At 46.4% G+C, this 27,039-nt stretch overlaps 1 protein-coding gene across 2 annotated transcripts in view; it reads left to right on the forward strand.

The window, feature by feature from the left end:
- Positions 1–27,039, forward strand: part of LOC139364581 (retinoic acid receptor alpha-like) — a 192,907-nt gene that overhangs the window by 62,834 nt on the left and 103,034 nt on the right. Inside the window, exon 3 of one of the 2 annotated variants that reach the window (XM_071101440.1) lies at positions 20,507–21,369. In XM_071101440.1, the coding sequence (XP_070957541.1) occupies positions 21,183–21,369 (187 nt within the window). In that variant the 5' untranslated portion in view covers positions 20,507–21,182. The remainder of the gene's footprint in view (positions 1–20,506; positions 21,370–27,039) is intronic. The other variant, XM_071101441.1, reaches the window with a different exon arrangement.

Here is a 27,039-nt window from a genome sequence, read left to right on the forward strand (position 1 = left end):
GTGGGTGTATGTGTTAGTGATGGTGGTGGGGGGGGTCGATATAGTTACATATCGGGGTATTCTTTTTGACTACAGCAATATTGTTTTTGCGCTAGTTGGCTGTACTGGCACCAAAACTCCTTTTACAAATTTCTCTCCAGAGCCTATTTGTTTTCAGCACAGTTATTTCCATGACTGATCAAAACTTGTTTTCTAATGGCTCTCTCTCTCTCTTGTCCCTCTGGTGTAGACATATGGAGAACAATATCTTCGGAACATCGATTTGGATTAAAATCATAGTATCAAATCGCAATATATATATATATATATATATATATTGTGATAATATCTTCAGGTCCCCTGGCAATTCCCAGCCCTAGTATGTGTGCGAGCATGTGTTAGCATGCGTGTGAGCGTGTGCACGGCTTTCTCATTTGTGGTCTTGCCCTGAGGAAACGGCTCCATGAAGACCAATTATGTCCCTCCGCCTTTACCTCCCACAGATGCCAATCAATCAATTAACCAATCGATACTCATCTGCTAAGCTCATCTGGCCCACGAGCCAGCTCCATTGAGCACTGCAATCAATTACTTTTCACCTTGCAGTTCACTGGAGGGTTGCCAGATCTTCATCGTTTATTCCTTCCCTCCCTCCCCCTCCTCTCCTCCTTCCATAAAGACCCCTCCCTCCTGTGTATGATGACCACAAATGTTTATTTTCTTCCTCCCAAGGTTCTGGGCTTGGAACAGCTACACCGCAGTGCAGCCAAGGCTAACTATAGCTGTGGGAATAGTGTGAGAGGGAAAGGAATAGTGTTTTCCTCCCCCAGTTCCCTTTCGACTCCCTGGCTGAATTTACAATCTACAGTTAGGCCACCCACTTTGATGGAGTGTGTGTATTTATGTGTGTGTATGTGTGTTTGTTCGGGGGTGTTTTTTTTCAGAGGTGGGGACGGTGAGGGTAAATGACAGCTTTCTTTATCGATGGTGGCAGGATTACCCGGTGTGTTTTACAGTCTTGCTGTTTCTCATCTTACACACACACACACACACACACACACACACACACACACACACACAAGCGGGAACAGGGCCATATGGGTTGTTTGTCATCAGCGTATCGATTGGCTTAGTTTGATGTTATTCCGCTTTGTCACAGAAATGAGTGGACACTGTAGAACGGAGGGTGGAGGACGTGTGTGTTTTGGGGAGTCAGTGAGTTTGTTTGTGGGTGTCTTTGTTATGAGTTCAGGAAGGCCCCCGCGCCACAGCAACAAAGAAAAGTACGAGGGGTTTTCGACAACGGTGACAAAAATCCAACAAAAGGGCTTTACCGAGGATTTTTTTTTTTTTAAATATATATTTTGGGATTGTTGGTAAGCCCTCTTGTTGTCTGTGGTTACCTGAGGTTTAGCAGGGTCAGTAACAACATCAGGGTATCATCGTCACCACCATTATCATTACCTTTTCAGTATCACTACCTCACACCACCTTGAAATTATCACAGCTGTCTGCACTTCATGTTGCACCGTCTGTCAGCAATGTACTACCAACGTTACTATCATCGCCGTGTTCCCGTCATCATCATCATCATCTCTCACAAAAGGCATACATACTCATTTCCCCTTTTATTTCCCCCTTTTTCTCCAGGAAAAAAAAAATAGGCCTTTTTACCCTCTACTACAGAAACATATTCTCACTCTTTCAGGATATCAGAGCCCCTTCTAAAGCCTAAGATGTCTTTATCAAAGATGGCGCCTCAGGGTGAGAATGTGAAGACATCCTCAGCCTCACCTCTGCCTCCCTGTGATCTCACATCTGAGGGAAGAAGTAAACGCCTGGAGAATGAGAAGCCTAGCTAGCTCTCCCCTTTACCCTTTTAGCACTACTGTTTCTTCCCTTCTCCCTGTTAGCACTAGCTAGCGCATCTGGAGCCTTTTCCCCCTGTTTCTTTGTTAGCCTCCATTAGCCTGCTAATATTGCTAGCACTGATGGCCCATTGTCAACCCCAACCAGGCGCATTAGCCCTGTAATGTAAGCCCACAATACGCCTAGCCTTGATAAAGCTCCTTCAGCCTGCTAGGCATTGAGGTGACATGGGGAGAGTCCTTGGCCACATTACCAGGTAGCAGCGGCTGGCAGCAGGGATCCTCTCCATCTCACCCTCCACTAGGCCTGACTTTCAGGACCGTTAGTGGGTTGTACTGTACTGTAGGTGATACCGCGACCAACAGCTGCACTGGCTTGTAGATTATAGTACAGCAACGGAGGAAGTGGGAGGATGACGTACTGCATAGTGGATATTACAGGATAGTAATGGAGGGAAATGGAGGAGAGGGTGGACGACTTACAGGGGGACGTACTGTACAGCAGGATAGGGATAGTGGTGCCAATGTCTCTGCGTACATATGCATGAAAGCGTGAGAGCGTCTGTGTGCACATCCATGTGTATGTAATATAGGCATACTGGATTATGTATCTGTGTTTTTGTGTGTGTGAGAGAGAGTGTGTGTGTGTGTGTGTGTTAGCTGTTGATTGCTGCAGTGACTGATAGGAACAGCCAAGGGTGTGTCTGGCGGTCTGTGAGGGATCATGGGGGGGAAGGGGGGGGGTCAACGTCTTCTAACCTATGACCTCTAACCCCCATGGCTTTGCCAGTTTCAGGGACAGATGGTGCCTCCCCACTCTCAGGCCCTATGAAGGGCCCCTACATAGTCACCTCATAAATCACAACTAACACTATAGGCCACTTCCTTTACACTGAAGCTTTGACTATGGCTTTTCTTCCGAGAGGGAGGGAGGGAGGGAGGGAGGGAGACTTACTTACTTTTTCTACAGTGGTTCCCAAACCAGTGTTTCCAAGTATCCATTGTAAGAAACATTGCTACTACGACTGGCACTAGATCAGTCGTTATAGGTGGGATATAAGTGACTAGTGAAGACCTGGACTAATTCACCTCTTCATCACCATTCCTCTCCACTTCCTCGTTCCTATAGAGGAGTTTTACGCTGGCAAACCCCATCATGCTGGCAAACCCCATTTACGCTGGCAAACCCCATCATGCTGGCAAACCCCATCATGCTGGCAAACCCCATTTACGCTGGCAAACCCCATCATGCTGGCAAACCCCATTTATGCTGGCAAACCCCATTTACGCTGGCAAACCCCATCATGCTGGCAAACCCCATTTACGCTGGCAAACCCCAACATGCTGGCAAACCCCATTTACGCTGGCAAACCCCATCATGCTGGCAAACCCCATCATGCTGGCAAACCCCATTTACACTGGCAAACCCCAACATGCTGGCAAACCCCATTTACGCTGGCAAACCCCATCATGCTGGCAAACCCCATCATGCTGGCAAACCCCATCATGCTGGCAAACCCCATCTACGCTGGCAAACCCCATCATGCTGGCAAACCCCATTTACGCTGGCAAACCCCATCATGCTGGCAAACCCCATCATGCTGGCAAACCCCATCATGCTGGCAAACCCCATCTACGCTGGCAAACCCCATCTACGCTGGCAAACCCCATTTACGCTGGCAAACCCCATCATGCTGGCAAACACCATCATGCCGGCAAACCCCATCATGCTGGCAAACCCCATTTACGCTGGCAAACCCCATTTACGCTGGCAAACCCCATCATGCTGGCAAACCCCATCATGCTGGCAAACCCCATTTACGCTGGCAAACCCCATCATGCTGGCAAACACCATCATGCTGGCAAACCCCATCATGCTGGCAAACCCCATCATGCTGGCAAACCCCATTTACGCTGGCAAACCTCAACATGCGCACACGCAGACATGTTACTCAATCCACCATGCTTTAGGGAACACCGTGCTGACTCATTTCAATTGACTCCAAAACACTGCTGTTTGTGTTTTTTTTCTTGATACCTCAGCTGACGAGCCCTATGCATGCTGACTGCCATGTGCGTGTGTTAAATCTGTGTGTGTTTGTGAGTGAGTTTATACTATTTACATGCCTCACAAATGTTTCACCCATGCGCAATATGTTCTCTAAATGTGTATGACTGTTGAATGTGTTTAGTTGTCTATGCATACAGACTGTTAATGTTTGGGGCTTTTGTGACTTTGTATGCTAGGACGGTCATATCTTATTTATGTGTTTTATGTCATGTTTGCATTGTTTGTGTGTGTAAACATGTTGGTGAACGTGTTTGTGTGCGTATACATGGTAGATATCCAGCACTCACTGGGATCTCTGTCCTCAGTCACTAGTCAGAGGAAGGGGAAGGGGGTTTACAGCCTACTGTAGCTAGAGGAGCACTAGCTAACCCGCCTAGCTATCCTTGGATGTTAATAACCTACCACTCTGCCACTGCACACACGCACACACACACACACACACACACACACACACACACACACCATTATGTACACACACACACACACATCATTATGTACACTCACACATATAAAACCATACACACACACACATTATGTACACTCACACATATAAAAACATACACACACAGTTACGCAAGCACACATGCATACATTCAATGACCCCTCTCTTCCCATGGATCACTCAATTTCAGCACACCACACATTTCATACAGCGGAGGCACTTATGGAAGCCATGTCGACTGAGGGTAGAAGAGATGCTGCAGCGAGAGTCAGATTTGCACTAGCTATATACACTGAGCAAACGTATGAACACAACGTGTAATGTGTTGGTCCCATGTTTCATGAGCTGAAATAAAATAATCCAGAAATGTTCCATAGGCACTTAAAGCTTATTTCTCTCAAAGGTTGTGCAACAAATTGATGCCAAAACAGTCCATGACAGGTGTGGCATATTGAGAAGCTTATTTAAACAGCATGGTCATTACACAGGTGCACCTTGTGCTGGGGACAATAAAAAGGACACTAGCACATGCAATTGGCATGTTGACTGCAGGAATGTCCACCAGAGCTGTGCCAGAGAATAAAATGTTAATTTCTCTTCCATAAGCCGCCTCCAACATCGTTTTAGAGAATTTGACTGTACGTCCAACAGGACTCACAACCACAGACCACGTGCATGGCGTTGTATGGGCGAGAGGTTTGCTGATGTCAACGTTGTGAACAGAGTGCTTCATGGTGGTGGTGGTGGGATTATGGTATGGGCAGGCATAAACTACGGAAACGAACACAATTACATTTTATCGATGGCAATTTGAATGCACAGAGAAACCATGACGAGATCCTGAGACATTCATCCACTGCCATCACCTCAATGTTTCAGCATGATAATGCACCACCGCATGCCGCAAGGATATGTACACAATTCCTGGAAGCTGAAAATATCCCAGTTCTTCCATGGCCTGCATACTCACCAGACATGTCACCCATTGAGCAAGTTTGGGATGCTCTGGATGTACATGTATGCACTGGATCGACGTCAGCGTGTTCCAGTTCCCGCGATATCCAGCAACTTCGCACAGCCATTGAAGAGGTGTGGGACAACATTCCACAGGCCACAATCAACAGCCGATCAATTCTATGCGAAGGAGATGTGTTTTGCTGCCTGAGGCAAATGGTGGTCACACCAGATACGGACTGGTTTTCTGATCCACGCCCCTTCCTTTTTATTTTAGGTATCTGTGACCAACAGATGCATATCTGATTTCCAGTCATGTGAAATCCATAGATTACGGCCTAATTAATACATTTCAATTGACTGATTTCCTTATATGTACTGTAACTCAGTAAAACATTTGAAATTGTTGCACGTTGGGCTTTATATTTTGGTTTAGTATACAGTATTATTCAGACATACACTGGGGCAGGCCCGATAGGTTAAAGAAACATTGGGTAAGAAACGGTCAGAGATGCGGCGTAAACCTTGTCCTACCCCTGTGATTGGTTATTTATTATGGGTTGCTAGTCACCGGCTACCGGTGTGCAACCAACAGCTCAATGTCACATGCGTCAAATACAACAGGTGTAGACTTTACCATGAAATGTTTACTTACGAAACCTTTCCCAACAATGCAGAGTTCATTAAAAAAATTGTAAATAGATTGTAAATCCATTGTAAATTGATTGTATAGATTGTAAAAAATTGTAAATAGATTTTTTTTTTGCAAAAAAGGAAATAGTAACACAATTAAATAACATTAAGGAGATTACATACAAGGAGCTGTGAATTAACGAGGAGGCGGAACACACCTCAATTCAAACTGTTGTTAGAAAATCATTTGAAATTGACAAATTGAAACAGCCTATAGATAATTAGCAGGGAGCATGCCTTGGTTTGAGGGCAGCGCGGGTAACTGTCTTGTTGCGTAACAATCACAGTTTGGAACAGGGAGAGCATTCTGACGTCACGCCTATGACAAAACGCACGCAAGGGGCTACGGTTAGAGATATTTGCAACTCGCGCGTGAAAAGGTTAAATAGGCTATTTAACAAGTGTTTTTGTTGAGCCATTTTGTGTTTGCCGCAATATAATGAAATGACCGTTAGGACTATAGGGCTGCTCGCAGTCAAACCATGAAAAGGAAAAACCAAGGAGGGCGAGATACAAAACGTAATTGAATGCCGCAACATCATAACTTGTTCGTATTTTCCATATGAACAATGACTTGACTTAGGCCTACTTTTGATATTACCCTAATAAAGTTAAGACGCTTTTGTGAAGGTGCGGTATGGGTATTAGGATTAGCTATGTAGGCCTGTAAAGGCAAAATGTACGAATTAGCCTCCTTCTATACGCCAATATTTGTACAGCGGTAGTAGCCTATCGTGTGTCGGGAACATAGCTCTGTCTTTTTCTCGGTCACTCTAGGACTAGGCCGAATCTTCTCTTCCATTTTATATTTTAAACATTTAATATCATACAGTGGACGACTAGGCATACTGTACCTGCATATGCCTGGCTGCATTTAGCTTTCACATCTCCGACAGCTGAACCACGAGGTGGACAATTATTGTTTTTAAGGAAACTAAAAACTAATAACAAATATATATTTTTTAAAGGGTCCAAAAAGTTGAAGACCTCTACTCTGACTTAATGGATGTGAGTTAGTGGCATATGGTCACTACTGACATCTGACTGGCTGTGAGTTAGTGGCATATGGTCACTACTGACATCTGACTGGCTGTGAGTTAATGCTCACTGATGACTGTAGCGGCTGCTATTAGAGGTGAGGAGTGTGTCAGTACTAGCTATTAGTTACCTTTTTATTCTGCTTAGTGTTTTAGCGCTAAAGGAACATGCAAACACGAGCACACAGATACGCACGCACACACCAAGCCATTGAGTTTAGTTAGTATGGAATGAAGATGATCGGGTTAGTTTTGTCTCATTGCTGCAACTACGTACGGGAGAGGCGAAGGTCGAGAGCCCTCCGAAACACGACCCAGCCAAACTGCTTCTTGACACAATGGCTTCCGCTTAACCCGGAAGCCAGCCGCACCAATGTGTCGGAGGAAACACCCGTACACCTGGTCGACCGTGTCAGCGTGCACTGCGCCCGGCCCGCCACAGGAGTCGCTAGAGAGCGGCCAAACCCTCCCCTAACCCCGAACGACGCTGGGCCAATTGTGCGCCGCCCCATAATGTGGAGTTAGAAATGGAGTATGTCCTTGCACTTGTGACCATCAGGTGCGTGAGCCATATTTCTTCTTGTTATTTTTTGTTGTTGTTGAATTTTGTTGTACTTATTAAGGTCGGAAGAGGAGACAGGAAAGGTAGAAGAGATTGCGAGGAAGAAGGGTCAGATTTGAACCCATGCCGACTCTGGTATGTGTGCCGGGTTCACAGCACTAAGGGCAGCGCGGGTAACTGTCGGACCACACAGGTCACATAATTCTTATGACTGAACAAGGGCATTGAGGATGGAGGTTTTCAGACATAGTGTACATACCGGTACACACTGTGATCCTTTGCATAGTGTGTCAGCTGCCACACAGCTTTCCCCTGACACACGTTAGCATGCTATAGATCAGTTAAATTTCTCTCAAAGGGAGCCTGTGATGTTTGATCCATTCAAATAGTGTGTGTGTTAGAGGTTGACAGGGGAGTGAAAATTCAACCCAGTCCGGTCAAATTTTTTCCCCCGTACTGTCCTTGATCCCGATGATCAGGATGAAGGCGCAGGAATCAGAAATAACTTGCTTGAGTTAACTTCTCACCTGTCCGTCCCCACTCTGAGCGTGAGTAGCCATAGCAACTGCTCCGTTTTGCCTGCTGCTCAGCGCTCACGAGACAGTCGCCTGCATTGTGCACACCGCTGATAACAACCACATTACCACATTTTGGCAATGAAGGCAGCCCTTCTAGTGACCCAGCGTCAGATGCATTTATGGACATGTGCAAATGTGTATATCTCTGCGTGCATCTGAGGTAAAGTAGTGACTGGCTACAACTGGAGCAAGGTGCGAGAGAGCGCCGACGGACGGGGGAGGGGATCATTTATTTGTATTAAGTAAACTCTTTTAGGCCTACTGCCAGTTCCTGTGGAATGTCAATCCTGTCCTGTCCTGAATTTGACTCTAGAACTTCATTCCCATTCCTGCCGGAATCCAGCGGGCCCCACTAGACCCGCAGGAGTCTTGTTTCTGTGTCAATCTCAGTGGGGTCTGAAATGATTGACACCCTTGATAAAGATGCGCAGAAATGACTGTATAAAACACATCGTTCAAATACTGAGCTATGTTTTATGCTCAAAAAGCAAATACTACTTTTTTTCCCTGAAAGATCAGGGTCAAACTGATTGACACCCCTTGTTTTCAACACCTTTCAATACCTCACCTTGCGAGGATCATGGCATCGAGCCTTTTTCTCTAATGTTTTACGAGTTCATCCAAACAGAATCCTTTCAGATCCTTTGTCTGCACTTACGATATGGACTTGGATTCAAAGCACAGGCTTTTCAAAGGATTTTAAGTCCGGAGACCGAGATGGCCAAAGAGCTCTATTTTCATGTCATCCTACAAATGTAAATGTAAACAACATTGGCAGTTGGATTGGAACCGGTGTTTTGGTTAGATAACATGAAAATAGAGCTCTTTGGTTACGAAACGAGAATGCCTGAGCAGAAAAGAACCCCATACCTACTGTAAAATATGGTGGTGGGTCTTTGATATTATGGGATTATTTTCCTTCCACTGGTCCTGGGGCCTTTTATTAAGGTCAACAGCATTAAGAACTTTCCCCAGTACCAGTATTTTAGCCAAATACCTGTTTGTCTCTGACAGGAGGTTGACACTTGGCAGCCAGTGGATCTTCCAGCAAGACGATTCACCCCAAACACACATCAAAATCCACAAAGAAATGGTTGAATGGCCACAAGATCAACGTTTTGCAATGGCATCTCGTTCTCTGGACTTGATACCCATTGAAAACCTGTGGATTGAATTAAGGAAAAGGATAGGAGGGCAGTCCACAAGCCCAGACAAAGGATTTCATTTAATTTTTTACATTTATTTAACCTTTATTTAACCAGGTAGGTCAGTTGAGAACAAGTTCTCATTTACAACTGCAACCTGGCCAAGATAAAGCAAAGCAGTGTGACACAAACAACAACAACACAGAGTTACACATGGGATGAACAAATGGCAATAACACAATAGACAAGTCTATATACAGTGTGTGCAAGGGAGGTTAGGATAAGGGAGGTAAAGGCAATAAATAGGCCGTAGTGGCGAAGTAATTACAATTTAGCAATTAAACACTGGAGTGATAGATGTGCAGAAGATGAATGTGCAAGTAGAGATACTGGGGTGCAAAGAATAATAACAATATGGGGATGAGGTAGTTGGATGGGCTATTTACGGGTGGGCTATGTACAGGTACAATGATCTGTAAGCTGCTCTGACAGCTGATGCTTAAAGTTAGTGAGGGAGATATGAATCTCCAGCTTCAGTGATTTTGGCAATTCTTTCCAGTCATTGGCAGCAGAGAACTGGAAGGAAAGGCGGCCAAAGGAGGAATGGCTTTGGGGGTGACCAGTGAAATATACCTGCTGGAGCTCGTGCTAAGGTTCATCCCAATGTGTTTTCCAATTCATAAAACATTTTCAAAAAAAGCTCAGTGCCGTTATCCTTGCAAGGTGAGATACTGAAAACATGGGTGTCACTAATTTTGACCTCTAACTTTCTGAGGAAAATGTATTACTTGTTAAGCAAAATCTATGTCTTTGAGTAATTATTAGTACAAAATAATTGAATTTCCTAATTTTATTGAGCACACAAAATAGCTCAGTATTTGAATTATTTGATACATATTTGCTCATCTTTATCAAGTGTGTCACCCCACTGTATGTGTGAGTAGGTGCCTGCGCATGCATGTGTCTGGGTTAACACATACAGTTGAAGTCAGAAGTTTACATACACTTTAGCCAAATACATTTAAACTCAGTTTTTCACAATTCCTGACATTTAATCCCAATAACAATTCCCTGTTTTATTTTAAGAATGTGAGATGTCAGAATAATAGTAGAGAGAATGATTGATTTTATTTCAGCTTTTATTTCTTTCATCACATTCCCAGTGGGTCAGAAGTTTACATACACTCAATTAGTATTTGGTAGCATTGCCTTGAAATTGTTTAACTTGGGTCAAACGTTTCGGATGGCCTTCCACAAGCTTCCCACAATAAGTTGGGTGAATTGTGGCCAATTCCTCCTGACAGAGCCGGTGTAACTGAGTCAGGTTTGTAGGCCTCCTTGCTCGCACACGCTTTTTCAGTTATGCCCACACATTTTCTATAGGATTGAGGTCAGGGCTTTGTGATGGCCACTCCAATACCTTGACTTTGTCGTCCTTAAGCCATTTTGCCACAACTTTGGAAGTATGCTTGGGGTCATGTCCATTTGGAAGACCCATTTGTGATCAAGCTTTTTGCAAGCCTCCCTTTTTCCTCCAAACATAACGATGGTCATTATGGCCAAACAGTTCTATTTTTGTTTTATCAGACCAGAGGACGTTTCTCCAAAAAGTACCATCTTTGTCCCCATGTGCAGTTACAAACCGTAGTCTGACTTGTTTATGGCGGTTTTGGAGCAGTGGCTTCTTCCTTGCTGAGCGGCCTTTCAGGTTAAGTCGATATAGGACTCGTTTTACTGTGGATATAGATACTTGTACCTGTTTCCTCCAGCATCTTCACAAGGTCCTTTGCTGTTGTTCTGGGATTGATTTGCACTTTTCGCACCAAAGTACCTTCATCTCTAGGAGCGGTATGACGGCTGCGTGGTCCCATGGTCTTTACACTTGCGTACAGATAAACATGGTACCTTCAGGCGTTTGGAAATTGCTCCAAGGATGAAGCAGACTTGTGGAGGTCTACAATTATTTTTCTGAGCTCTTGGTTGAGTTCTTTTGATTTTCCCATAATGTCAAGCAAAGAGGCACTGAGTTTGAAGGTAGGCCTTGAAATACATCCACAGATACACCTCAAATTGTCTCAAATGATGTCAATTAGCCTATCAGAAGCTTGTAACGCCATGACATCATTTTCTGGAATTTTCCAAGCTGTTTAAAGACACAGTCAACTTAGTGTATGTAAACTTTTGACCAACTGGAATTGTGCTACAGTGAATTATAAGTGAAATAATCTGTCTGTAAACAATTGTTGGAAAAATGACTTGTGTAATGGATGTGAAACAGCTAGCTTAGTTAGCGGTGGTGCGCGCTAAATAGCGTTTCAATCGGTGACGTCACTTGCTCTGAGACCTTGAAGTAGTAGTTCCCCTTGCTCTGCAAGGGCCATGGCTTTTGTGGAGCGATGGGTAACGATGCTTCGTGGGTGTCAGTCGTTGATGTGTGCAGAGGGTCCCTGGTTCGTTTGTTAACAAGAAATTTGTGGAGTGGTTGAAAAACTAGTTTTAATGACTCCAAGCTAAGTGGACGTAAACATCCGACTTCAACTGTAGATGCATGTCCCTGGTGTGTTGTCAAACATGTACATGCTTATATGAGAGAATGAATGAGTTCGATACATATTTGACATGTGTACATCCAGTGTTTAATTTTCCGTTTTTTTCCCGATAATTCTACGTATTATCAGGAATATCCTTCAATCTCCACCAATTCGTCGACAAAGTGGGTGATTTATGGAGCTTCTTGTCCTTACATTTTCCATTTTATTCCGCACATTTTATTCTCCTCTTTTCCTACTACTGTCAGGTGCCCGTATTCTGAAGCAGACAGTGTTGGTTACATTTTTTTTTAACCTTTATTTAACCAGGCAAGTCAGTTAAGAACAAATTCTTATTTTCAATGACGACCTAGGAACAGTGGGTTAACTGCCTGTTCAGGGGAAGAACGACAGATTTGTAACTTGCAACCTTCCGGTTACTAGTCCAACGCTCTAACCACTAGGCTACCCTGCCGCACATACTGTACATGTATAGAGATGGATATATTTATGAACTCCCACTTCTTTATGGATGGACTGGCCTCGTGTGGGCACGCCTTCTTTTCCTCTCTCAGTATAGCTGTCTCTTTTCTCTCTTTCTCCTTTCTTTCTCTCTCTCTCTCTCTCAGTATAGCTGTCTCTTTTCTCTTTCTCCTTTCTTTCTCTCTCTCTCTCTCTGCATGCTGGGAGTGATTGGTGCATGCTGGGAATTGTTTGAGTGAAGGACTGCGTGTGTGGAGAGTTAGATATTCACAACTTTCTTTCGGTTTGCTATTTCTTGGTGGCATTTTTTTGGTTTTCTTCTGTGCATGATTAAGGTTATTATTTTTACTTTTTTTGTTGTGGTAGAATTAAGTTTTTTGTTTTTCGTATCGAAATTACCCTGATTTTGGCGGGGATGGCAGCCCGAATGGGGATGCCGTCCCTGTCACTTCGGCACGGCTTTAGGTGTGTTACTGAAGCTACTGTCACGGTGGAGGAGTTTCTGGTCACCGTAGGAGAGAAGGTAGGCTATGAGAATATTGCTTATGCATCCCGGATGAATAAAGCTGTGGTGGTATTTCTTAAAGAAGAATGTCTGGTTGATCGGATGGTTGAGCATGGTGTAATTCTTAAAGGAATGTTTATTCAAGTTACGCCGCTTTTTTCTCCGTCAACAAGGGTAACGATTTCAAATGTACCACCGTTTATTCCAAATGAGCTGTTGGAGCGCGAGTTATTGCGCTTTGGGAAGTTCGCCAGTTCAATTAAGGTTGTTCCGTTGGGTTGCAAACACCCGGCGTTGAAACAGGTAATGTCATTTCGGCGACAGGTGTTTATGTTTTTGGACTCACCGGAGCAGACTTTAGAGTTATCGTTTAAAGTCAAGTATGACAATAGATTGTATATGGCTTATGCTAGTACGGGTAGTCAACGGTGTTTTGAGTGTGGGGATGTTGGTCATAAGCGACATGCTTGCCCGAAAAGGAAGAAGGCCGAGGGAGGGGCGCAGGTGGTCATCGTAACGCCTGGGCCCACTGATGTAGGGAGAGGTGGGCCGACAGCGGCAGAGCAGCCACAAGCACCTGGTGCTGAGGAACAAGTTATCCCTGTTGAGGGCACGGGGTTGCAACTTGTATTAGAGGGAAATGTTATGCTATAGAAAAGTATTGTTGTAGAAGGTAAGGATGTACCTGAAGAGCCAGTTCCTCAGACTGGTGAGCAGGTGCCCAGTATGAGTGCTGGGGTAAAGGAGGGGGTTCATGTGGAGCTAGGCTCTCAGGTAGTGGAGGAGATGCCCATTGTGAGTAACGGGGTACAGGAGGGGATTCATGTGGAGCTAGGCTCCCAGGTAGTGGAGGAGATGCCCACTACGAGTAATGAGGTTCAGGAGGGTTTTCATGTGGAGCTAGGCTCCCAGGTAGTGGAGGAGATGCCCACTACGAGTGCTGGGGTTCATGTAGAGCTAGGCTCCCAGGTAGTGGAGGAGATGCCCACTACGAGTAATGAGGTTCAGGAGGGTTTTCATGTGGAGCTAGGCTCCCAGGTAGTGGAGGAGATGCCCACTACGAGTAATGAGGTACAGGAGGGTTTTCATGTGGAGCTAAGCTCCAAGGTAGTAGAGGAGATGCCCACTACGAGTGCTGGGGTTTATGTGGAGCTAGGCTCCCAGTTAGTGGAGGAGATGCCTACTATGAGTAGTGATGTTCAGGTGGGGCTAGTCTCCCAGGTAGTGGAGGAGTTGCCTGGTACGAGTGATGAGGTGCAAGTGGGGAGTGTTGAAAGGGATGTGGTAGAGGGGAGTCAGTTGTCTGTGGTCTCAGCTGAGGATCAGGAGAATGATATGGATATTTCTTTAGATATTACAACTGCTGGCGAGGACTAGTTAAATTAGTTTTTGGATCAGACTTTTGGGAAATCTGTCAAATTGGCAGATTATTTTGATGTTGATAAGTTTGTGAGGTCAGCTGTGATGTTACAGAAGACGATGGGGTTAGACCAATTGAGTGAGAAGAAGCGGTTTCGCTTGAGGAAATTTATTACTGCTGTTTCAGCAGCAAAAGGTGGTGGGAAACGTGTTCAGGTTAAGAGAAGAAAGAAAAATAATGATGATGATCATGCTTCATAGGGTGTCTTTTTTCTTGTTGGTTTCTCTGTGGTTTCTTCTGCTTTTCTTTTCTCTTTTCTATATGGAGGTACTAAGGGTAGGTTCTCTCAATATTAATGGGGGAAGGGACAGGAATAAGAGGGCTTGGGTATTAGAAGTAATAAAACAGAAAAGGCTTAATGTAGTTTTCCTACAGGAGACACACAGTGATGAGGAAAATGAGGTTGACTGGGGTATGTGGTGGGAGGGGCAGCATGTACTCAGTCATGGTACTAATTTCAGTGCTGGGGTGGCAATCTTGTTTTCCTCAGGCTTAGGGGTGACTGTGGTATCTACAACAGAGATTGTCAAGGGTCGGGTTTTATTGGTCAAGGTGGATGTTATGGGGTTTCTGTTTGTTTTTTTGAATGTTTATGCTCCGAATGAGGGTACAGAGCGTATTGCTATATTTGATCAAATAAAGGAAACCTTAAGACAGTGTGATCAAGAGGGGTGTATGGTTTTAGGGGGTGACTGGAACTGTACAGTGGATTTTACTGTTGATCGCACCGCTGAAGAACCTCACCTGCGGTCAGCCACTTGCCTGTCTGGCCTATTAACTGAGTTTGAGCTTTCTGATGTGTGGAGAGTAAGGAATGCAAAAGTTAGGCAGTACACATGGCTAAAAATTAATGAAAGTCGTGTCAGTGCAGCAAGGTTAGACAGGTTGTATGTATCTGATCACTACTGTAGTAGGGTTGGAAAGTGTGCCATTACTCCTGTGGGTTTCTCTGATCATCATATTGTTACTGTTGATATTCACTTGTCCTGTCCACGACGATCATCGCCTCACTGGTATTTTAATGTTAAATTGTTACATGATGTCATGTTTTGTGACAGGTTTTTGTTGTTTTGGGAAAAATAGAGGGGTATAAAAGGGAATTTTGAGTCCTTGAGACAATGGTGGGAGGTTGGGAAGGCCCAAATACGAGTTTTTTGTCAACAGTATACTGCTCTGTCTCAAATTGAGGTTAAAGAGACTATCAAGGCCCTTGAACAGGACATCAAATCTACTGAATTGAAGCTGCTCACTCAGAACGACCCTGGACTAGTCATGAACTTACAGGACAAGAGACATGAACTGAGGTCGTTTCTGCATGAAAGAGTGAAGGGTGCCTTGATTAGGTCTCGTTTCGCTTCCCTCAAGGATATGGATGCTCCTAGCGCTTTTTTTTTCAACCTAGGACAGTCGAAATTTCAACGCAAACAGATGGTCTGCCTTCGTCTCCCTGATGGGAAGGTGACCACGAATGATATTGAAATGCGTCAACATGCCGTGGATTTTTACTCATCCCTTTATAAGGCGGAGGATTGTGACTCTTTATGTACTGAACAGTTGTTACACGGTCTTCCTCAATTGGGACCTGAGCAGAGAGACGCATTGGACGCTGATATTACACTGCAAGAGCTGTCCACACCAGTTATGCAGCTCTCAACAGGCCGAGCCCCTGGCATCGATGGTTTACCATCTGAGTTTTATAAGCACTTTTGGGGGTCTATTGGGGAGGATTTGTATGAAGTGCTGTGTGAATCTTTTCATGAGGGTTCTCTTCCTGTATCCTGTCAACGTGCGGTGCTTTCACTGTTGCCAAAAAAGGGGGATTTGGCTCTCATAAAAAATTGGAGACCTGTTGCCTTGCTGTGCGCAGAATACAAAATTGTTTATAAATGTCTCTCAAACAGGTTGAAAGAGTATCTGGGATTGTTGATCCACAAGGACCAGTCCTACTGTGTACCTGATCGCTCTATTGTTGACAACTTGTTTCTGATAAGAGATGTTTTAGACATTTGTAAACTGTCTGATGTAAATGTGGGTTTACTTTCGTTGGATCAGGAGAAGGCTTTTGATCGTGTGGACCACCAGTACTTGTTTAAAACAATGAAAGCCTTTGGGTTTGGGGATGTTTTTCTGTCTTGGGTGAATTTACTGTATGCTGGAGCCTCGTGTATGGTGAAGGTTGGTGGTGGTTTGAGTTGCCCCATCCCTGTCGAAAGGGGCATCAGGCAGGGATGCCCAATTTCAGGGCAGTTATATAGTCTGGCGATTGAACCAATACTTTGTTTTTTAAGAGCGAAGCTTACTGGTTTCTCTGTGCCAGGTGTAATGAAGGGTCCCACGATAGCACTGTCTGCGTATGCAGATGACGTGATCGTTTTTATTACAGGGGGTGAGGATGTTAAGGTTCTCTCAAACACTTTAAAGGTGTATGAGGGGGCCTCCTCAGCTAGAGTCAATTGGGGAAAGAGTGAAGCGCTGTGGGCAGGTCAGCTTCAGATGGGGTCCGCTCCACGGTTACCAGGGGGGCTTCAGTGGGGCAGAGATGGAATGAAGACTTTGGGAGTTTTTCTAGGCTCCGATGTCTTTCAGAAAAATAACTGGGAGGGTGTAGTGGAGAAAGTGTGTGCCAGACTGTCAAGGTGGAAATGGGTGTTGCCCCAGCTGTCCTATAGGGGACGGGTCCTGGTAGCCAATAATCTTTCTGCTTCTACCCTGTGGCACAGACTAATGATTTTACAGCCACCAAAGGGTCTGATACAAGAGCTTCAGAGGACCCTTGTCAATTTCTTCTGGTCTGGACAACACTGGATCAAAGCTGCAGCCCTGTATCTGCCACTGCACGAGGGTGGGCAAGGCCTGGTGGACATTTCCTCTAGGATCACGGCTTTCCGGCTCCAAGCAGCCCAGAGATTGTTGTACAGAGACTGTTCTAGCTGGATCGAAACAGCCTACATATTGATGAGGAGAGCGGGCTGTTTGGGCTTAGACAAACATCTTTTCCTCTTAAAGCTGGAGGGGGTGATTTGACTGGCCTGACTCCATTTTATGAGTCTGTTATGCAGGCTTGGAGAGTCTTTGTCAAGTCCCGTAAGACCGGCACGCCACCAGGGATGTGGCTTTTTGAAGAGCCTCTTTTTCATAACACTGCCATCCAGTCCCGTGTTCTGGGTTTAGCTAGCCTACGTTCATGTCTATTAGGCGTGGGGTGTACCAAGCTGGGTCATCTGATGCGGAGCAGAAGCAGATTGGAGGAGCTGAGAGAAAGAGCGGGGATCCGATCATCTCGCCTACTGAGGAAGGTCGTCGATGAGGTCTGCGACTCCTTGCCAGTGCTTCATCTGCAGTATGTGACTGACATTTCCAATTCTGATCGGTGGAAGGAGGGTCTGGATTATGTGTTCCCTGCACTGATTGTTAGTGCTGCGATGGGGGCATTTGAGGAGGACGCGGGGATGCTGCTTTCCTTCGATACCCCGGAGCTGGGGGAGTTCAAGGAGGTGGGAAAGAAGGCTATGTACAGAACATGTGTGAAGGTGTCCCATGCCTCTTCCCTGGAAGGGGTAAAATCGACGAGGTGGGCGGATGTGCTTGGTCCAGGTGCTTCTCCAAAAGGCTGTTGGCGATCATTATATAAACTGCCTATTGATAAGAGGACAGCTGACCTCCAATGGAGGATAATACATGGAGCTATAGCCACCAACATGCATCTGGTACACCTGGACCCTACTGTTGGGGAGGGGTGTCCATTCTGTGCTGAGGATGAATCTCTGGCACATCTGTTTTTACTGTGTCCCAGGTTGGTTGGGATGATTGAACTGATCACTGATTGGTTCTCAACGTTGGGAGAGGTTTTCTCTTCCCAACTGTATATATTTGGGCCAAAGTACAGGTTCAGTCAAAAGGGTGTAGTTGTGTTGCTTAATTTTGTGTTATATATGGAAGACCCGAAAGAACAGCATTCGGGGACAGGGGTCTGTGGATGTGGTGGGAATGCTGGAGGGAATGTTGGCAGCGAGACTAAGGGTTGAGTTTGCCTATTATAAACTTGTCAACAATATTGATCTGTTTTTGAGTATATGGGGTATTCAGAGGCTGTTGTGTTTTGTTACTGTGGAGGAGGAATTGGAGTTGTGTTTTTAATTGATGTGTAACTGGTTTTGTATGAGTATTTATTGTGTGGTGGGCCCCCAGACCCAATAAAGAGTATTTAAAACTCAAAACTCTCTCTCAGTATAGCTGTCTCTTTCTCTCTCTCTCTCTCTCTCTCTCTCTCTCTCTCTCTCTCTCTCTCTCTCTCTCTCTCTCTCTCTCTCTCTCTCTCAGTATATCTCTCTCTCTCTCTCTTTTCTCTCTTTCTCCTTTCTTTCTTTCTTTCTCTCTCTCTCTCTCTCTCTCTCTCTCTCTCTCTCTCTCTCTCTCTCTCTCTCTCTCTCTCAATATAGCTGTCTCTGTTTTGTCTCTCTCTTCTCTCACACACTGATACAGATACACACACACGCACACGCACACACTGATGCACTGGTATAGACACAAGCCCCATGATTCAATGAACGAGTGTATGGCTATGTAAAGGGGACCTGTGGGGTGTAACCTAGTTAGTAGGGCGTTTTTCATAATGTATGAGCGAGATGGAAAGCGGCGAGCGCCGACGAGGCATCTTCATCCGCTTCCTCTCGCTTTGATCTAGCCCCCCCCCCCCCCCCGCTCCCTGTCTCTCTTTCCCCCTTTCTCGCCATCACTCTCTCTCTCCCTCTGTATCATTTGAACGTGTCCTACCCAGTGCATTGTGCTAAAGCTCAGGGTAGAGCCCGCTGAAGCTCATATTCCCAGGTGGGATCTGTGAGCGGCACGACGGATGTAGCCATGCCTTTATGCATGTTACTCCTTCTCAAGAACGGACGGATGGGTGGGTTGGTATACGGACGGAGGGGTGAATGGATGTATTTGAATAATTTCAGCACGACAGCCATATGTACCAAATACAGGAGCTGCTTGAAAGTAATGCGGGGTCTGAATCCACTACGCCTTGCTCTGTTTTTCTGTTCTGTTCCTGTAAGGGTACTTCATCATGTTTTAGAGGTTGGATGATAATAATGCTCTGGGGCACTGATCACAGCAGTCTTGTTCTTATCCCAGACCTTCACCGAGTCTCTCTAAAAGGCCTCTTCATCTCTCCCCCTCCTCTCCTCTCGCCCTTCTAACACTAACATGTCTGAAAGCCCAGTGGTGTTTGGCTGTTTTACGACGGGGGCCTAGCCGACCTGTGTGTGTGTGTGTGTGGGCCGACTTCACAACGGGGAGGGGGGCTAGCGGCGGTGGAGCACTATGCAGGAGACGCACGCAAACACGCACGCGCACACACACCCCTGTCGGGGGAGGGCTTCACAAGGTGAGGCCTGACGTCGGAGGGAGCAGCACTTTGCGGGAGATCTAGAAAAGTCCCCTGACCCTGTAAAAACGGGCCCTCGTGCACCCAACGCCCTCCTCGCTGGGGCCAGGGCAGAAGAAATGCCTCTCAGACGGCTACAGACATGACAGACCGGGAGGGAGAAAAAGGCACTCAAATGATGTTTTCAACGTTCAGACAGTTCCGGTCCCGACTCCAAAGAACAGTAAACGGTTCACTCCTTTGGCATGTCAATGTCAGATGGGTGAAAGAGATGGAAGCAAAGCTGTCAGTTGTGAACTACAATTACAGTGCAAAGTAGTGGATGGTCTTACAGACATTATAGCTAGTTGCTACGGTGTGTAGCAAAGCAAGGGGTTTTGGGTTTATATAAGGCATGTTGTACAACATCAGCATTGAAAGGCAGAACTAGGTTACTCTTCCCTCCCTCCCTCCCTCTCTTGGAAGGTTGCGTAAGCTCGTCTCCTGTTTATTGAGGAGCAGAGAGAGAGGTTCAGACGGACTCCGTTAATGAGCCTCAGCATCTCTGATGATGATTCACCCCAAAACGGGGGGGGGGGGGGGGGGCGTACTCCTAGTTGAAAACATTAGTGTTAACAAGATAACTAGAGAGGACCCGGGCTCTGTTTTTCCCACGCTGTCTACGTAGAGATGAGCCCTGGCAAAAATCAACGCCACCCCACTGAATATGCATTTGCACCCCCGTCTCTCTGTCTCTGAATATGCGCCAGTGAGTGAATCTCTATCTAACCCTTGCCTCTGTTTCTCGCTGTCTGTCTGTCTGTCTGTCTCTCTCTGTCTGTCTCTCTCTCCGTCTGTCTGTCTCTGTTTCTGAAGGAGGAAGGTTGCCAGTCCGCTACAGGTGCGTTGCCGAGACTGAAAGTGAGTCCACCACGGCGATTAGGGGCTGACCTGGGGCAAACCGGGCTACGGTGAGAACTAAAACCAGACGTCGTCATAACGATCCTCCTCCTCCACTCCGTCGTGTTGTTGTATGAGCTCTGCTGAGTCACTGGAGAGAGAGAGAGAGAGAGAGAGAGAGAGAGAGAGAGAAGCTGTTATCATCCAATCCTCCCAAGGCCTGAGAAGTCTATCCAATCCTGGACAAGGGGTCTGGAGTCCATTGGTGCCAGATGATTCTGCCTAGCGACCTCCCTTAGTATTTATGTAATTGGGTGTTTCATTCATGGTATAAAGCTTAGTGGCCTAATCTACCTCTATCTCAGTGGGACGCTCTTCACAACAAGGCAGGGGACCAGCCTTTTGGAAGAGAATAGCCTATAAGTTTCTCTGAAGTGTCCACCTGGAACATCAGCATAACCGAGCAGCTCCATTTCACACACCTACCCAAATCCCTGTGGTTGTCCACCGTCAACCACCACCACCCACCTCTTCTCAATTAATTGGATTACGTCGTCACCGGCGGTTGAGGTTGGGTGGGATGTAGACCGACATCGCCACGGATACCTACAGGAGACTCTTTGGACTCGGCTCAAGGTCCGCCGAGCAGAACATGGCGGGCAAGGGTAACCCCTGCCACCCCCCGGGGGGGCCAGGGAGTGCGGGGGGCCCCACTGTCTCTGTGGGGGGATTCCCCATGCCTCACTACTCCTACTTCTTCCCCCACATGCTGGGGGGGCTGTCCCCTCCCACCCTCTCCGGACTGCCCGTCAACGGATACAGCACCCCGTCGCCAGCCAGTAAGTACCCAATCACATTCTGTCGGTGTATGTTGACATTAGTGAGTGATTAGAAAGGTTGTCAGGTACTGCTGATTGGCGTTTGGTTGGTTGGTTGGTTGATGCCTTTTGGCCCAATGACTGACTTGATCCATCTTATATTTGTACCAAAAATCAGCTTTTGAAGTTTGACAAAGTTGGATCAATTCGGGGGGGGACGCAGGAAGTAAAACATGAGCCACACAAGTTTTAACTTGGCTGCTTTAACTTTCCAGTTAACTTTAACTTTCCAGCGTCTTCTGTGTTACGTATATATGGCGTATATATGGCGTATATATGGCTGTGATGCTGTATGACTTCAGATCAAAGTGGAGTGGAGTCTATATAGAACTGAGAACCGATATAGAACTGATGTGTAAAATGTCTATTACACTAATTACATAGTACTGACTACATTATAGGGTTTGGTTGGTGTGGAACATAGCCTTGACTAGTTGATGTGTCGAACTGAGCGAGCGGATTGGTCTGATCTCAATGAGGCAGCTTGAATAACCAACAGAATGTTCCTGGGCACAATGCCTCAGGAGGTGTGTGTCCTCGCTTGAACTGGCAGGTGGGCGCTCTCTCTGTGCGTTAATGGAGGAAGTGTGTGTCTGATTTTGTGAAGAGTGAAAATAAGGTGTTGTTCTGACTGTAGGAGGACTCTTGAAGCAGTTGTGATGGTAGTTTTTTTTAAATGGTTTTATTTTTTATTTCAAATGTATTTAACTAGGCAAGTCAGTTAAGAACAAATTCTGATTTTCAATGATGGCCTAGGGGGTTGTTCAGGGGAAGAACGACAGATTTTTACCTCGTCAGCTCGGGGATTCGATCTAGCAACCTTTCGGTTACTGGCCCAACGCTCTAACCACTAGGCTACCTGCCCCCCCAGGGGAGTAGGGGAATAGGGGGTAGGGGAATATTGACAGGTAGGTGGATGTGATATGGCACCACCCATCCATTCTACAAACATTAATTGATAAAGGTCTCATATATCAACGTTAACGTTAATATTCATTTAGCAAGTATAGTGTAGGTCCATCACTGCCACAGTACCCATTCTACCAATAAACTGCCAAATCACAGCCAAGCTTACATCCACTCATGCCTTGCTGGGTGGCATCCTGGCCCCCTCTCCTTTCCTCTTCCTCTCCTCCCTCTCTTCCCATGTCTGTATGGGGAAAGCAGCTAATGTCTCTGTCCCTCCACCCACCATGTCCCACCCCTTGTGGCTTCCATTCCCCAGATCCAGGCAGGAGCTCAGTCGGCAGGCTGCCGCAGACAGGCAGGCAGACAGACAGACAGACAGGCAGGCAGGCAGGCAGGCAGGCAGGCAGACAGACAGACAGATAGAGACAGCAGAGCCTAGAGTACAACAGCCTCTCAGAGCAGAGGGGGTCCCTGCTTTCCTGTGTGTGTGTGTGTGCAGAGATGGAGTGTGTTCTTCTGCCTGCCTGTCTGGCTGGCTGATGAGCGTGCTCCTCTCTTGGTGCTGAGAGACTAATCCATAGCTCCTGCATAGTGTTAGCTGACGAACAGCCCTCCCTCGCTGCCAGGGGCTAATTATTACACAGCCCCCCGCCACGCTAGGAGATGGTCTGGGTGAGCTGTCATGCGGGACGGGGACTCTCCGGAGATGAGAGGAGCTGGCGGGGGATAGGGGGGGGGGGGCTGCGATATACACAGCCCACATGCTGTGTTTGAGGAAGCACTGAGGGGGAGAGGGGGTGAGAAGCAGCAGTGGCATGTCCTACATAGAGACGTGCATTATCATTTGAAGAGGTAGCATGAGGCAAAGCTGTGTGAGTGAGTGAGAAGATGGAGTAAGTTTAAAAAAAAGATATATATACATGTTACCTTTATTTAACCAGGTAGGCTAGTTCCGAACAAGTTCTCATTTACAACTGCGACCTGGCCAAGATAAAGCAAAGCAGTGCGACACAAACAACAACACAGAGGTACACATGGAATAAACAAACGTACAGTCAATAACACAATAGAAAAAGTCTATATACAGTGTGTGCAAATGGTTAAGGAGGTAAGGCAATAAATAGGCCATAGTAGCAAGTAATTACAATTTAGCAAATTAACACGGGAGTGATAGTTGTGCAGATGATGATGTGCAAGTAGAAATACTGGTGTGCAAAAAAGTAAATAAAAACAATATGAGGATGATGTAGGTAGATTGGATGGGATATTTACAGATGGGCTATGTACAGCTGCAGTGATCGTTTAGCTGCTCAGATAGCTGATGCTTAAAGTTAGCGAGGGAATAATATATCGCTAACTTCAGAGATTTTTGCAATTCTGGAAGGAAAGGCGGCCAAAGGAGGTGTTGGCTTTGGGGATGACCAGTGAGATATAGCTGCTGGAGCGTGTTCTACGGGTGGGTGTTGCAATGGTGACCAGTGAGCTGAGATAAGGCGGGGCTTTACTTAGCAGAGACTTATAGATGACATGGAGCCAGTGGGTTTGGCGACAAATATGTAGCGAGGGCCAGCCAACAAGAGCATGCAGGTTGCAGTGGTGGGTGGTATATGGGGCTTTGGTGACAAAACGGATGGCACTGTGATAGACTGCATCCAGTTTGCTGAGTAGTGTGTTGAAGGCTATTTTGTAAATGACATCGCTGAAGTCGAGGATCGGTAGGATCGTCAGCTTTTCGATGGTTTGTTTGGCAGCGTGAGTGAAGGAGGCTTTCTTGCAAAATAGGAAGCCGATTCTAGATTTAATTTTGGATTGGAGATGTTTAATATGAGTCTGGAAGGAGAGCTAAAGGCTATCAAAACTGGTCGTCTAGTGCGTTAGGGACAGAGAATAAAAGGAGCAGGTTTCTGAGTGTGGTAGGATAGATTCAGGGTATAATGTACAGACGGGTATGGTAGGGTGTGGGTACAGTGGAGGTAAACCTAGGCATTGAGTGACGAAAGGAGAGGTTGCATCTCTGGACGCATTAGTTATGCTGGGTGAGGTCACCGCATGTGTAGGAGGTGGGACAACAGAGGCATCTGAGGCATGTTGAGTGGGACTAGGGGCTCCACAGTAAACTAAAACAATGATAACTACCCTAAACAACAGTATACAAGGCATATTGACATTAGAGAGAGACACAAAGCGAGGCATAAAGCAATCACAGGTGTGGATTGGGAGAGCTAGCTAAGACAACAACAGGTAAGACATAACAACAGCTAATCAGCTAAGACAACAACAACAACAGGTAAAAATGGGGATGAATGGGCAGAGAGGGTCAGTTAATTACACACAGGGCCTGAGTTCGAGGCTGGGGCCGACAGATAAACAAACAAAATGTAGTACTATGATTAGTGAACAGTCCAGCAGGCATCAGCTATGTAGCCACGTGATCATAGGGTCCAGTGAACAGCAATCGACGGAACAGGGAAGCCGTTAGGTAGTCATTACTTTGCTAGCAAGCGGGAGACACGGCGTTAAAAATATTATAATAATTTGCAGGCCGGGGCTAGTAGAAGCGTCTGCTCCGACGTCCGGCAAAGGCCGGTAGAGGGCACAACGGATGGAATAATGTCGGCAGACCAGTCGTGATGGAACGGCGGGGCTCTGTGTCGATTAAGGGTCCAGGCCAGTTGGCAAAAGAGTTATTGTAGCTGGAGAAATTTAGTTTGCTCGTTGGCAGATGCACCTGGCTCGCGGCTAACTGGTGCTAGCTTCGGGACAAGGGCGTTAGCCACTATAGCCACTCGGTAGCAGCTAGCTAGCAGCGATGACCTGATGCAAAGGTCCAGAGCTTACGACAAGAATCCGGTGGTGTAGTGGATTCTAGTCGTGTTAGTGAAGAGTCTGGGAGGCATCAGCTGTGTAGCCGAGTGATCATAGGGTCCACTGAGCAGGCCGGGAGATGGTCCTGGCTCAAGGCTAGCTTTGGGGCTGGGCCTCTCGGTGGCAGCTAGCTAGATGCGATGATCAGGAATAATGGTTCAGGGCTTACGGCAAGAATCCGGTGTTGTAGCGGATAAAACAGACCGATATGCTCAGGATTGATAACGCGCTGTGCAGGCTGGCAAGTATTATCCATGCTAAAAGCGGCTGGTGTCTGTGCTAGCTAGTCTGCGCTTGCTAAATAGCTAGTAGCTAATTAGCTGGTTAGCTACTGATGGCTAGCTTCTGATGGCGTTTCTGGCTATAAGGTCTAAAAATAGCAGATCCGTATCACATTGGGTGAGGCGGGTTGCCGGAAGGTATTATATAATTTAAAAATGGAAAAAGATTTATAAATATACAGAAAAAGACGGGGGATTTTTTTTTTTACACGGGAGAACGACAAACAACGTCTGCACTGCTATGCCATCTTGGAAAGTCTTGGAAAGAATGTTCTTCCCCTTTTTGCCCCTTCTTAACATGTTGTTGAAAAGACCCTGTCAGTCAAAGCCTGTCCCTAGAAAGTTGGTTCCACGTGCTAATTGTATTTTCCATAGGTATGGAAATATCTCAGATATCACACCCTCTGCATAAACCACACCTAAAACATATTACTCAAGAATATGTGAAATTGTGGACTTGCACCTCAAACCCTAGTCACTCCTCCTCATCCTCTTCCTCCTGTCACACCACCCCATACTATCTATTCTAAGTTTATCTATTCTAAGTCTATTGCTCTCCTGTTCTGTCTCCCCCTCGTAACCATGGAGATCATCCCCGATTCGCCTCGACAGGGCAAGGAGTGTTAACGCGACCCCGCAAAACACTCCATGACAACCCCCCCCCCTCCCCCCCAAAAAACTCACACCCTCTGCAGTCTGTATAACACCCTCAGCCTCGGAAATGTCAGACTGTTTCCCTCCTGTTTCTCAACTCCCGCTGCCTCCTCTTCATCCTTTTCTCCCCCCCCTCCCGCCATTGCCAGCCCTGCGGGTTATGGCACGCACTTTAAAGTGGGCTAATTGAATGCAAGGAAAGGGCTGGCTGGCTGTGGAGGCTGTGTTCTCCAGGTCCAGACCCCAGTGGGACTGGGGAATGGTTAGCGTGCTAATTACTGATAAGACCTAGCTGATGTGCTCAGGCTGGGATTAGTTGGAGCAGTAAGCAGTAACAGAGCTGGATCAGCTAGCCCCAGGGTACTCCCTCTTTCGACACAGCTCATCTTCTCTCTCTCTCTCTCTCTCTCTCTCTCTCTCTCTCTCTCTCTCTCTCTCTCTCTCTCTCTCTCTCTCTCTCTCATCACTCCTACCCTCTTCCACATGGCTCATACACTCTCTCTCTCTCTCTCTCTCTCTCTCTCTCTCTCTCTCTCTCTCTCTCTCTCTCTCTCTCTCTCTCTCTTTCTTTCATCACCTCTTTCCTACAACTTATTTTTCCTCACTTCTTTCGTTCTACTCTGTAGTTCTCTGTGATCCCAGTGTAAGGCTCAGCCGGGGGCCAGGTGTAGCGGACGCCACGCAGCTGTGGTGGCGCCAAACGCCCTGTGGTTACTACGGTGGTTCTGTGTTCTCTGAGTGATGTCAAGAGATATGAGCTGTGTGTGTATGTGTGTGTCAGATAGGAAGCTGCTAGAGCAACAACAAACACTGCCTGATGCCTCCAGACAGCCCTGTGAGGTTAAACAGGCTTTGTTATGGGCCCGTGGTGCTGCTGCCCAACGTGTGATCCGCCTTCTAGTCTTTTACTGTCAATGTCAAT

The sequence above is a fragment of the Oncorhynchus clarkii genome, chromosome 13, assembly GCF_045791955.1.
Source record: "Oncorhynchus clarkii lewisi isolate Uvic-CL-2024 chromosome 13, UVic_Ocla_1.0, whole genome shotgun sequence".
In the NCBI taxonomy this organism is placed as follows: Eukaryota; Metazoa; Chordata; class Actinopteri; order Salmoniformes; family Salmonidae; genus Oncorhynchus; species Oncorhynchus clarkii.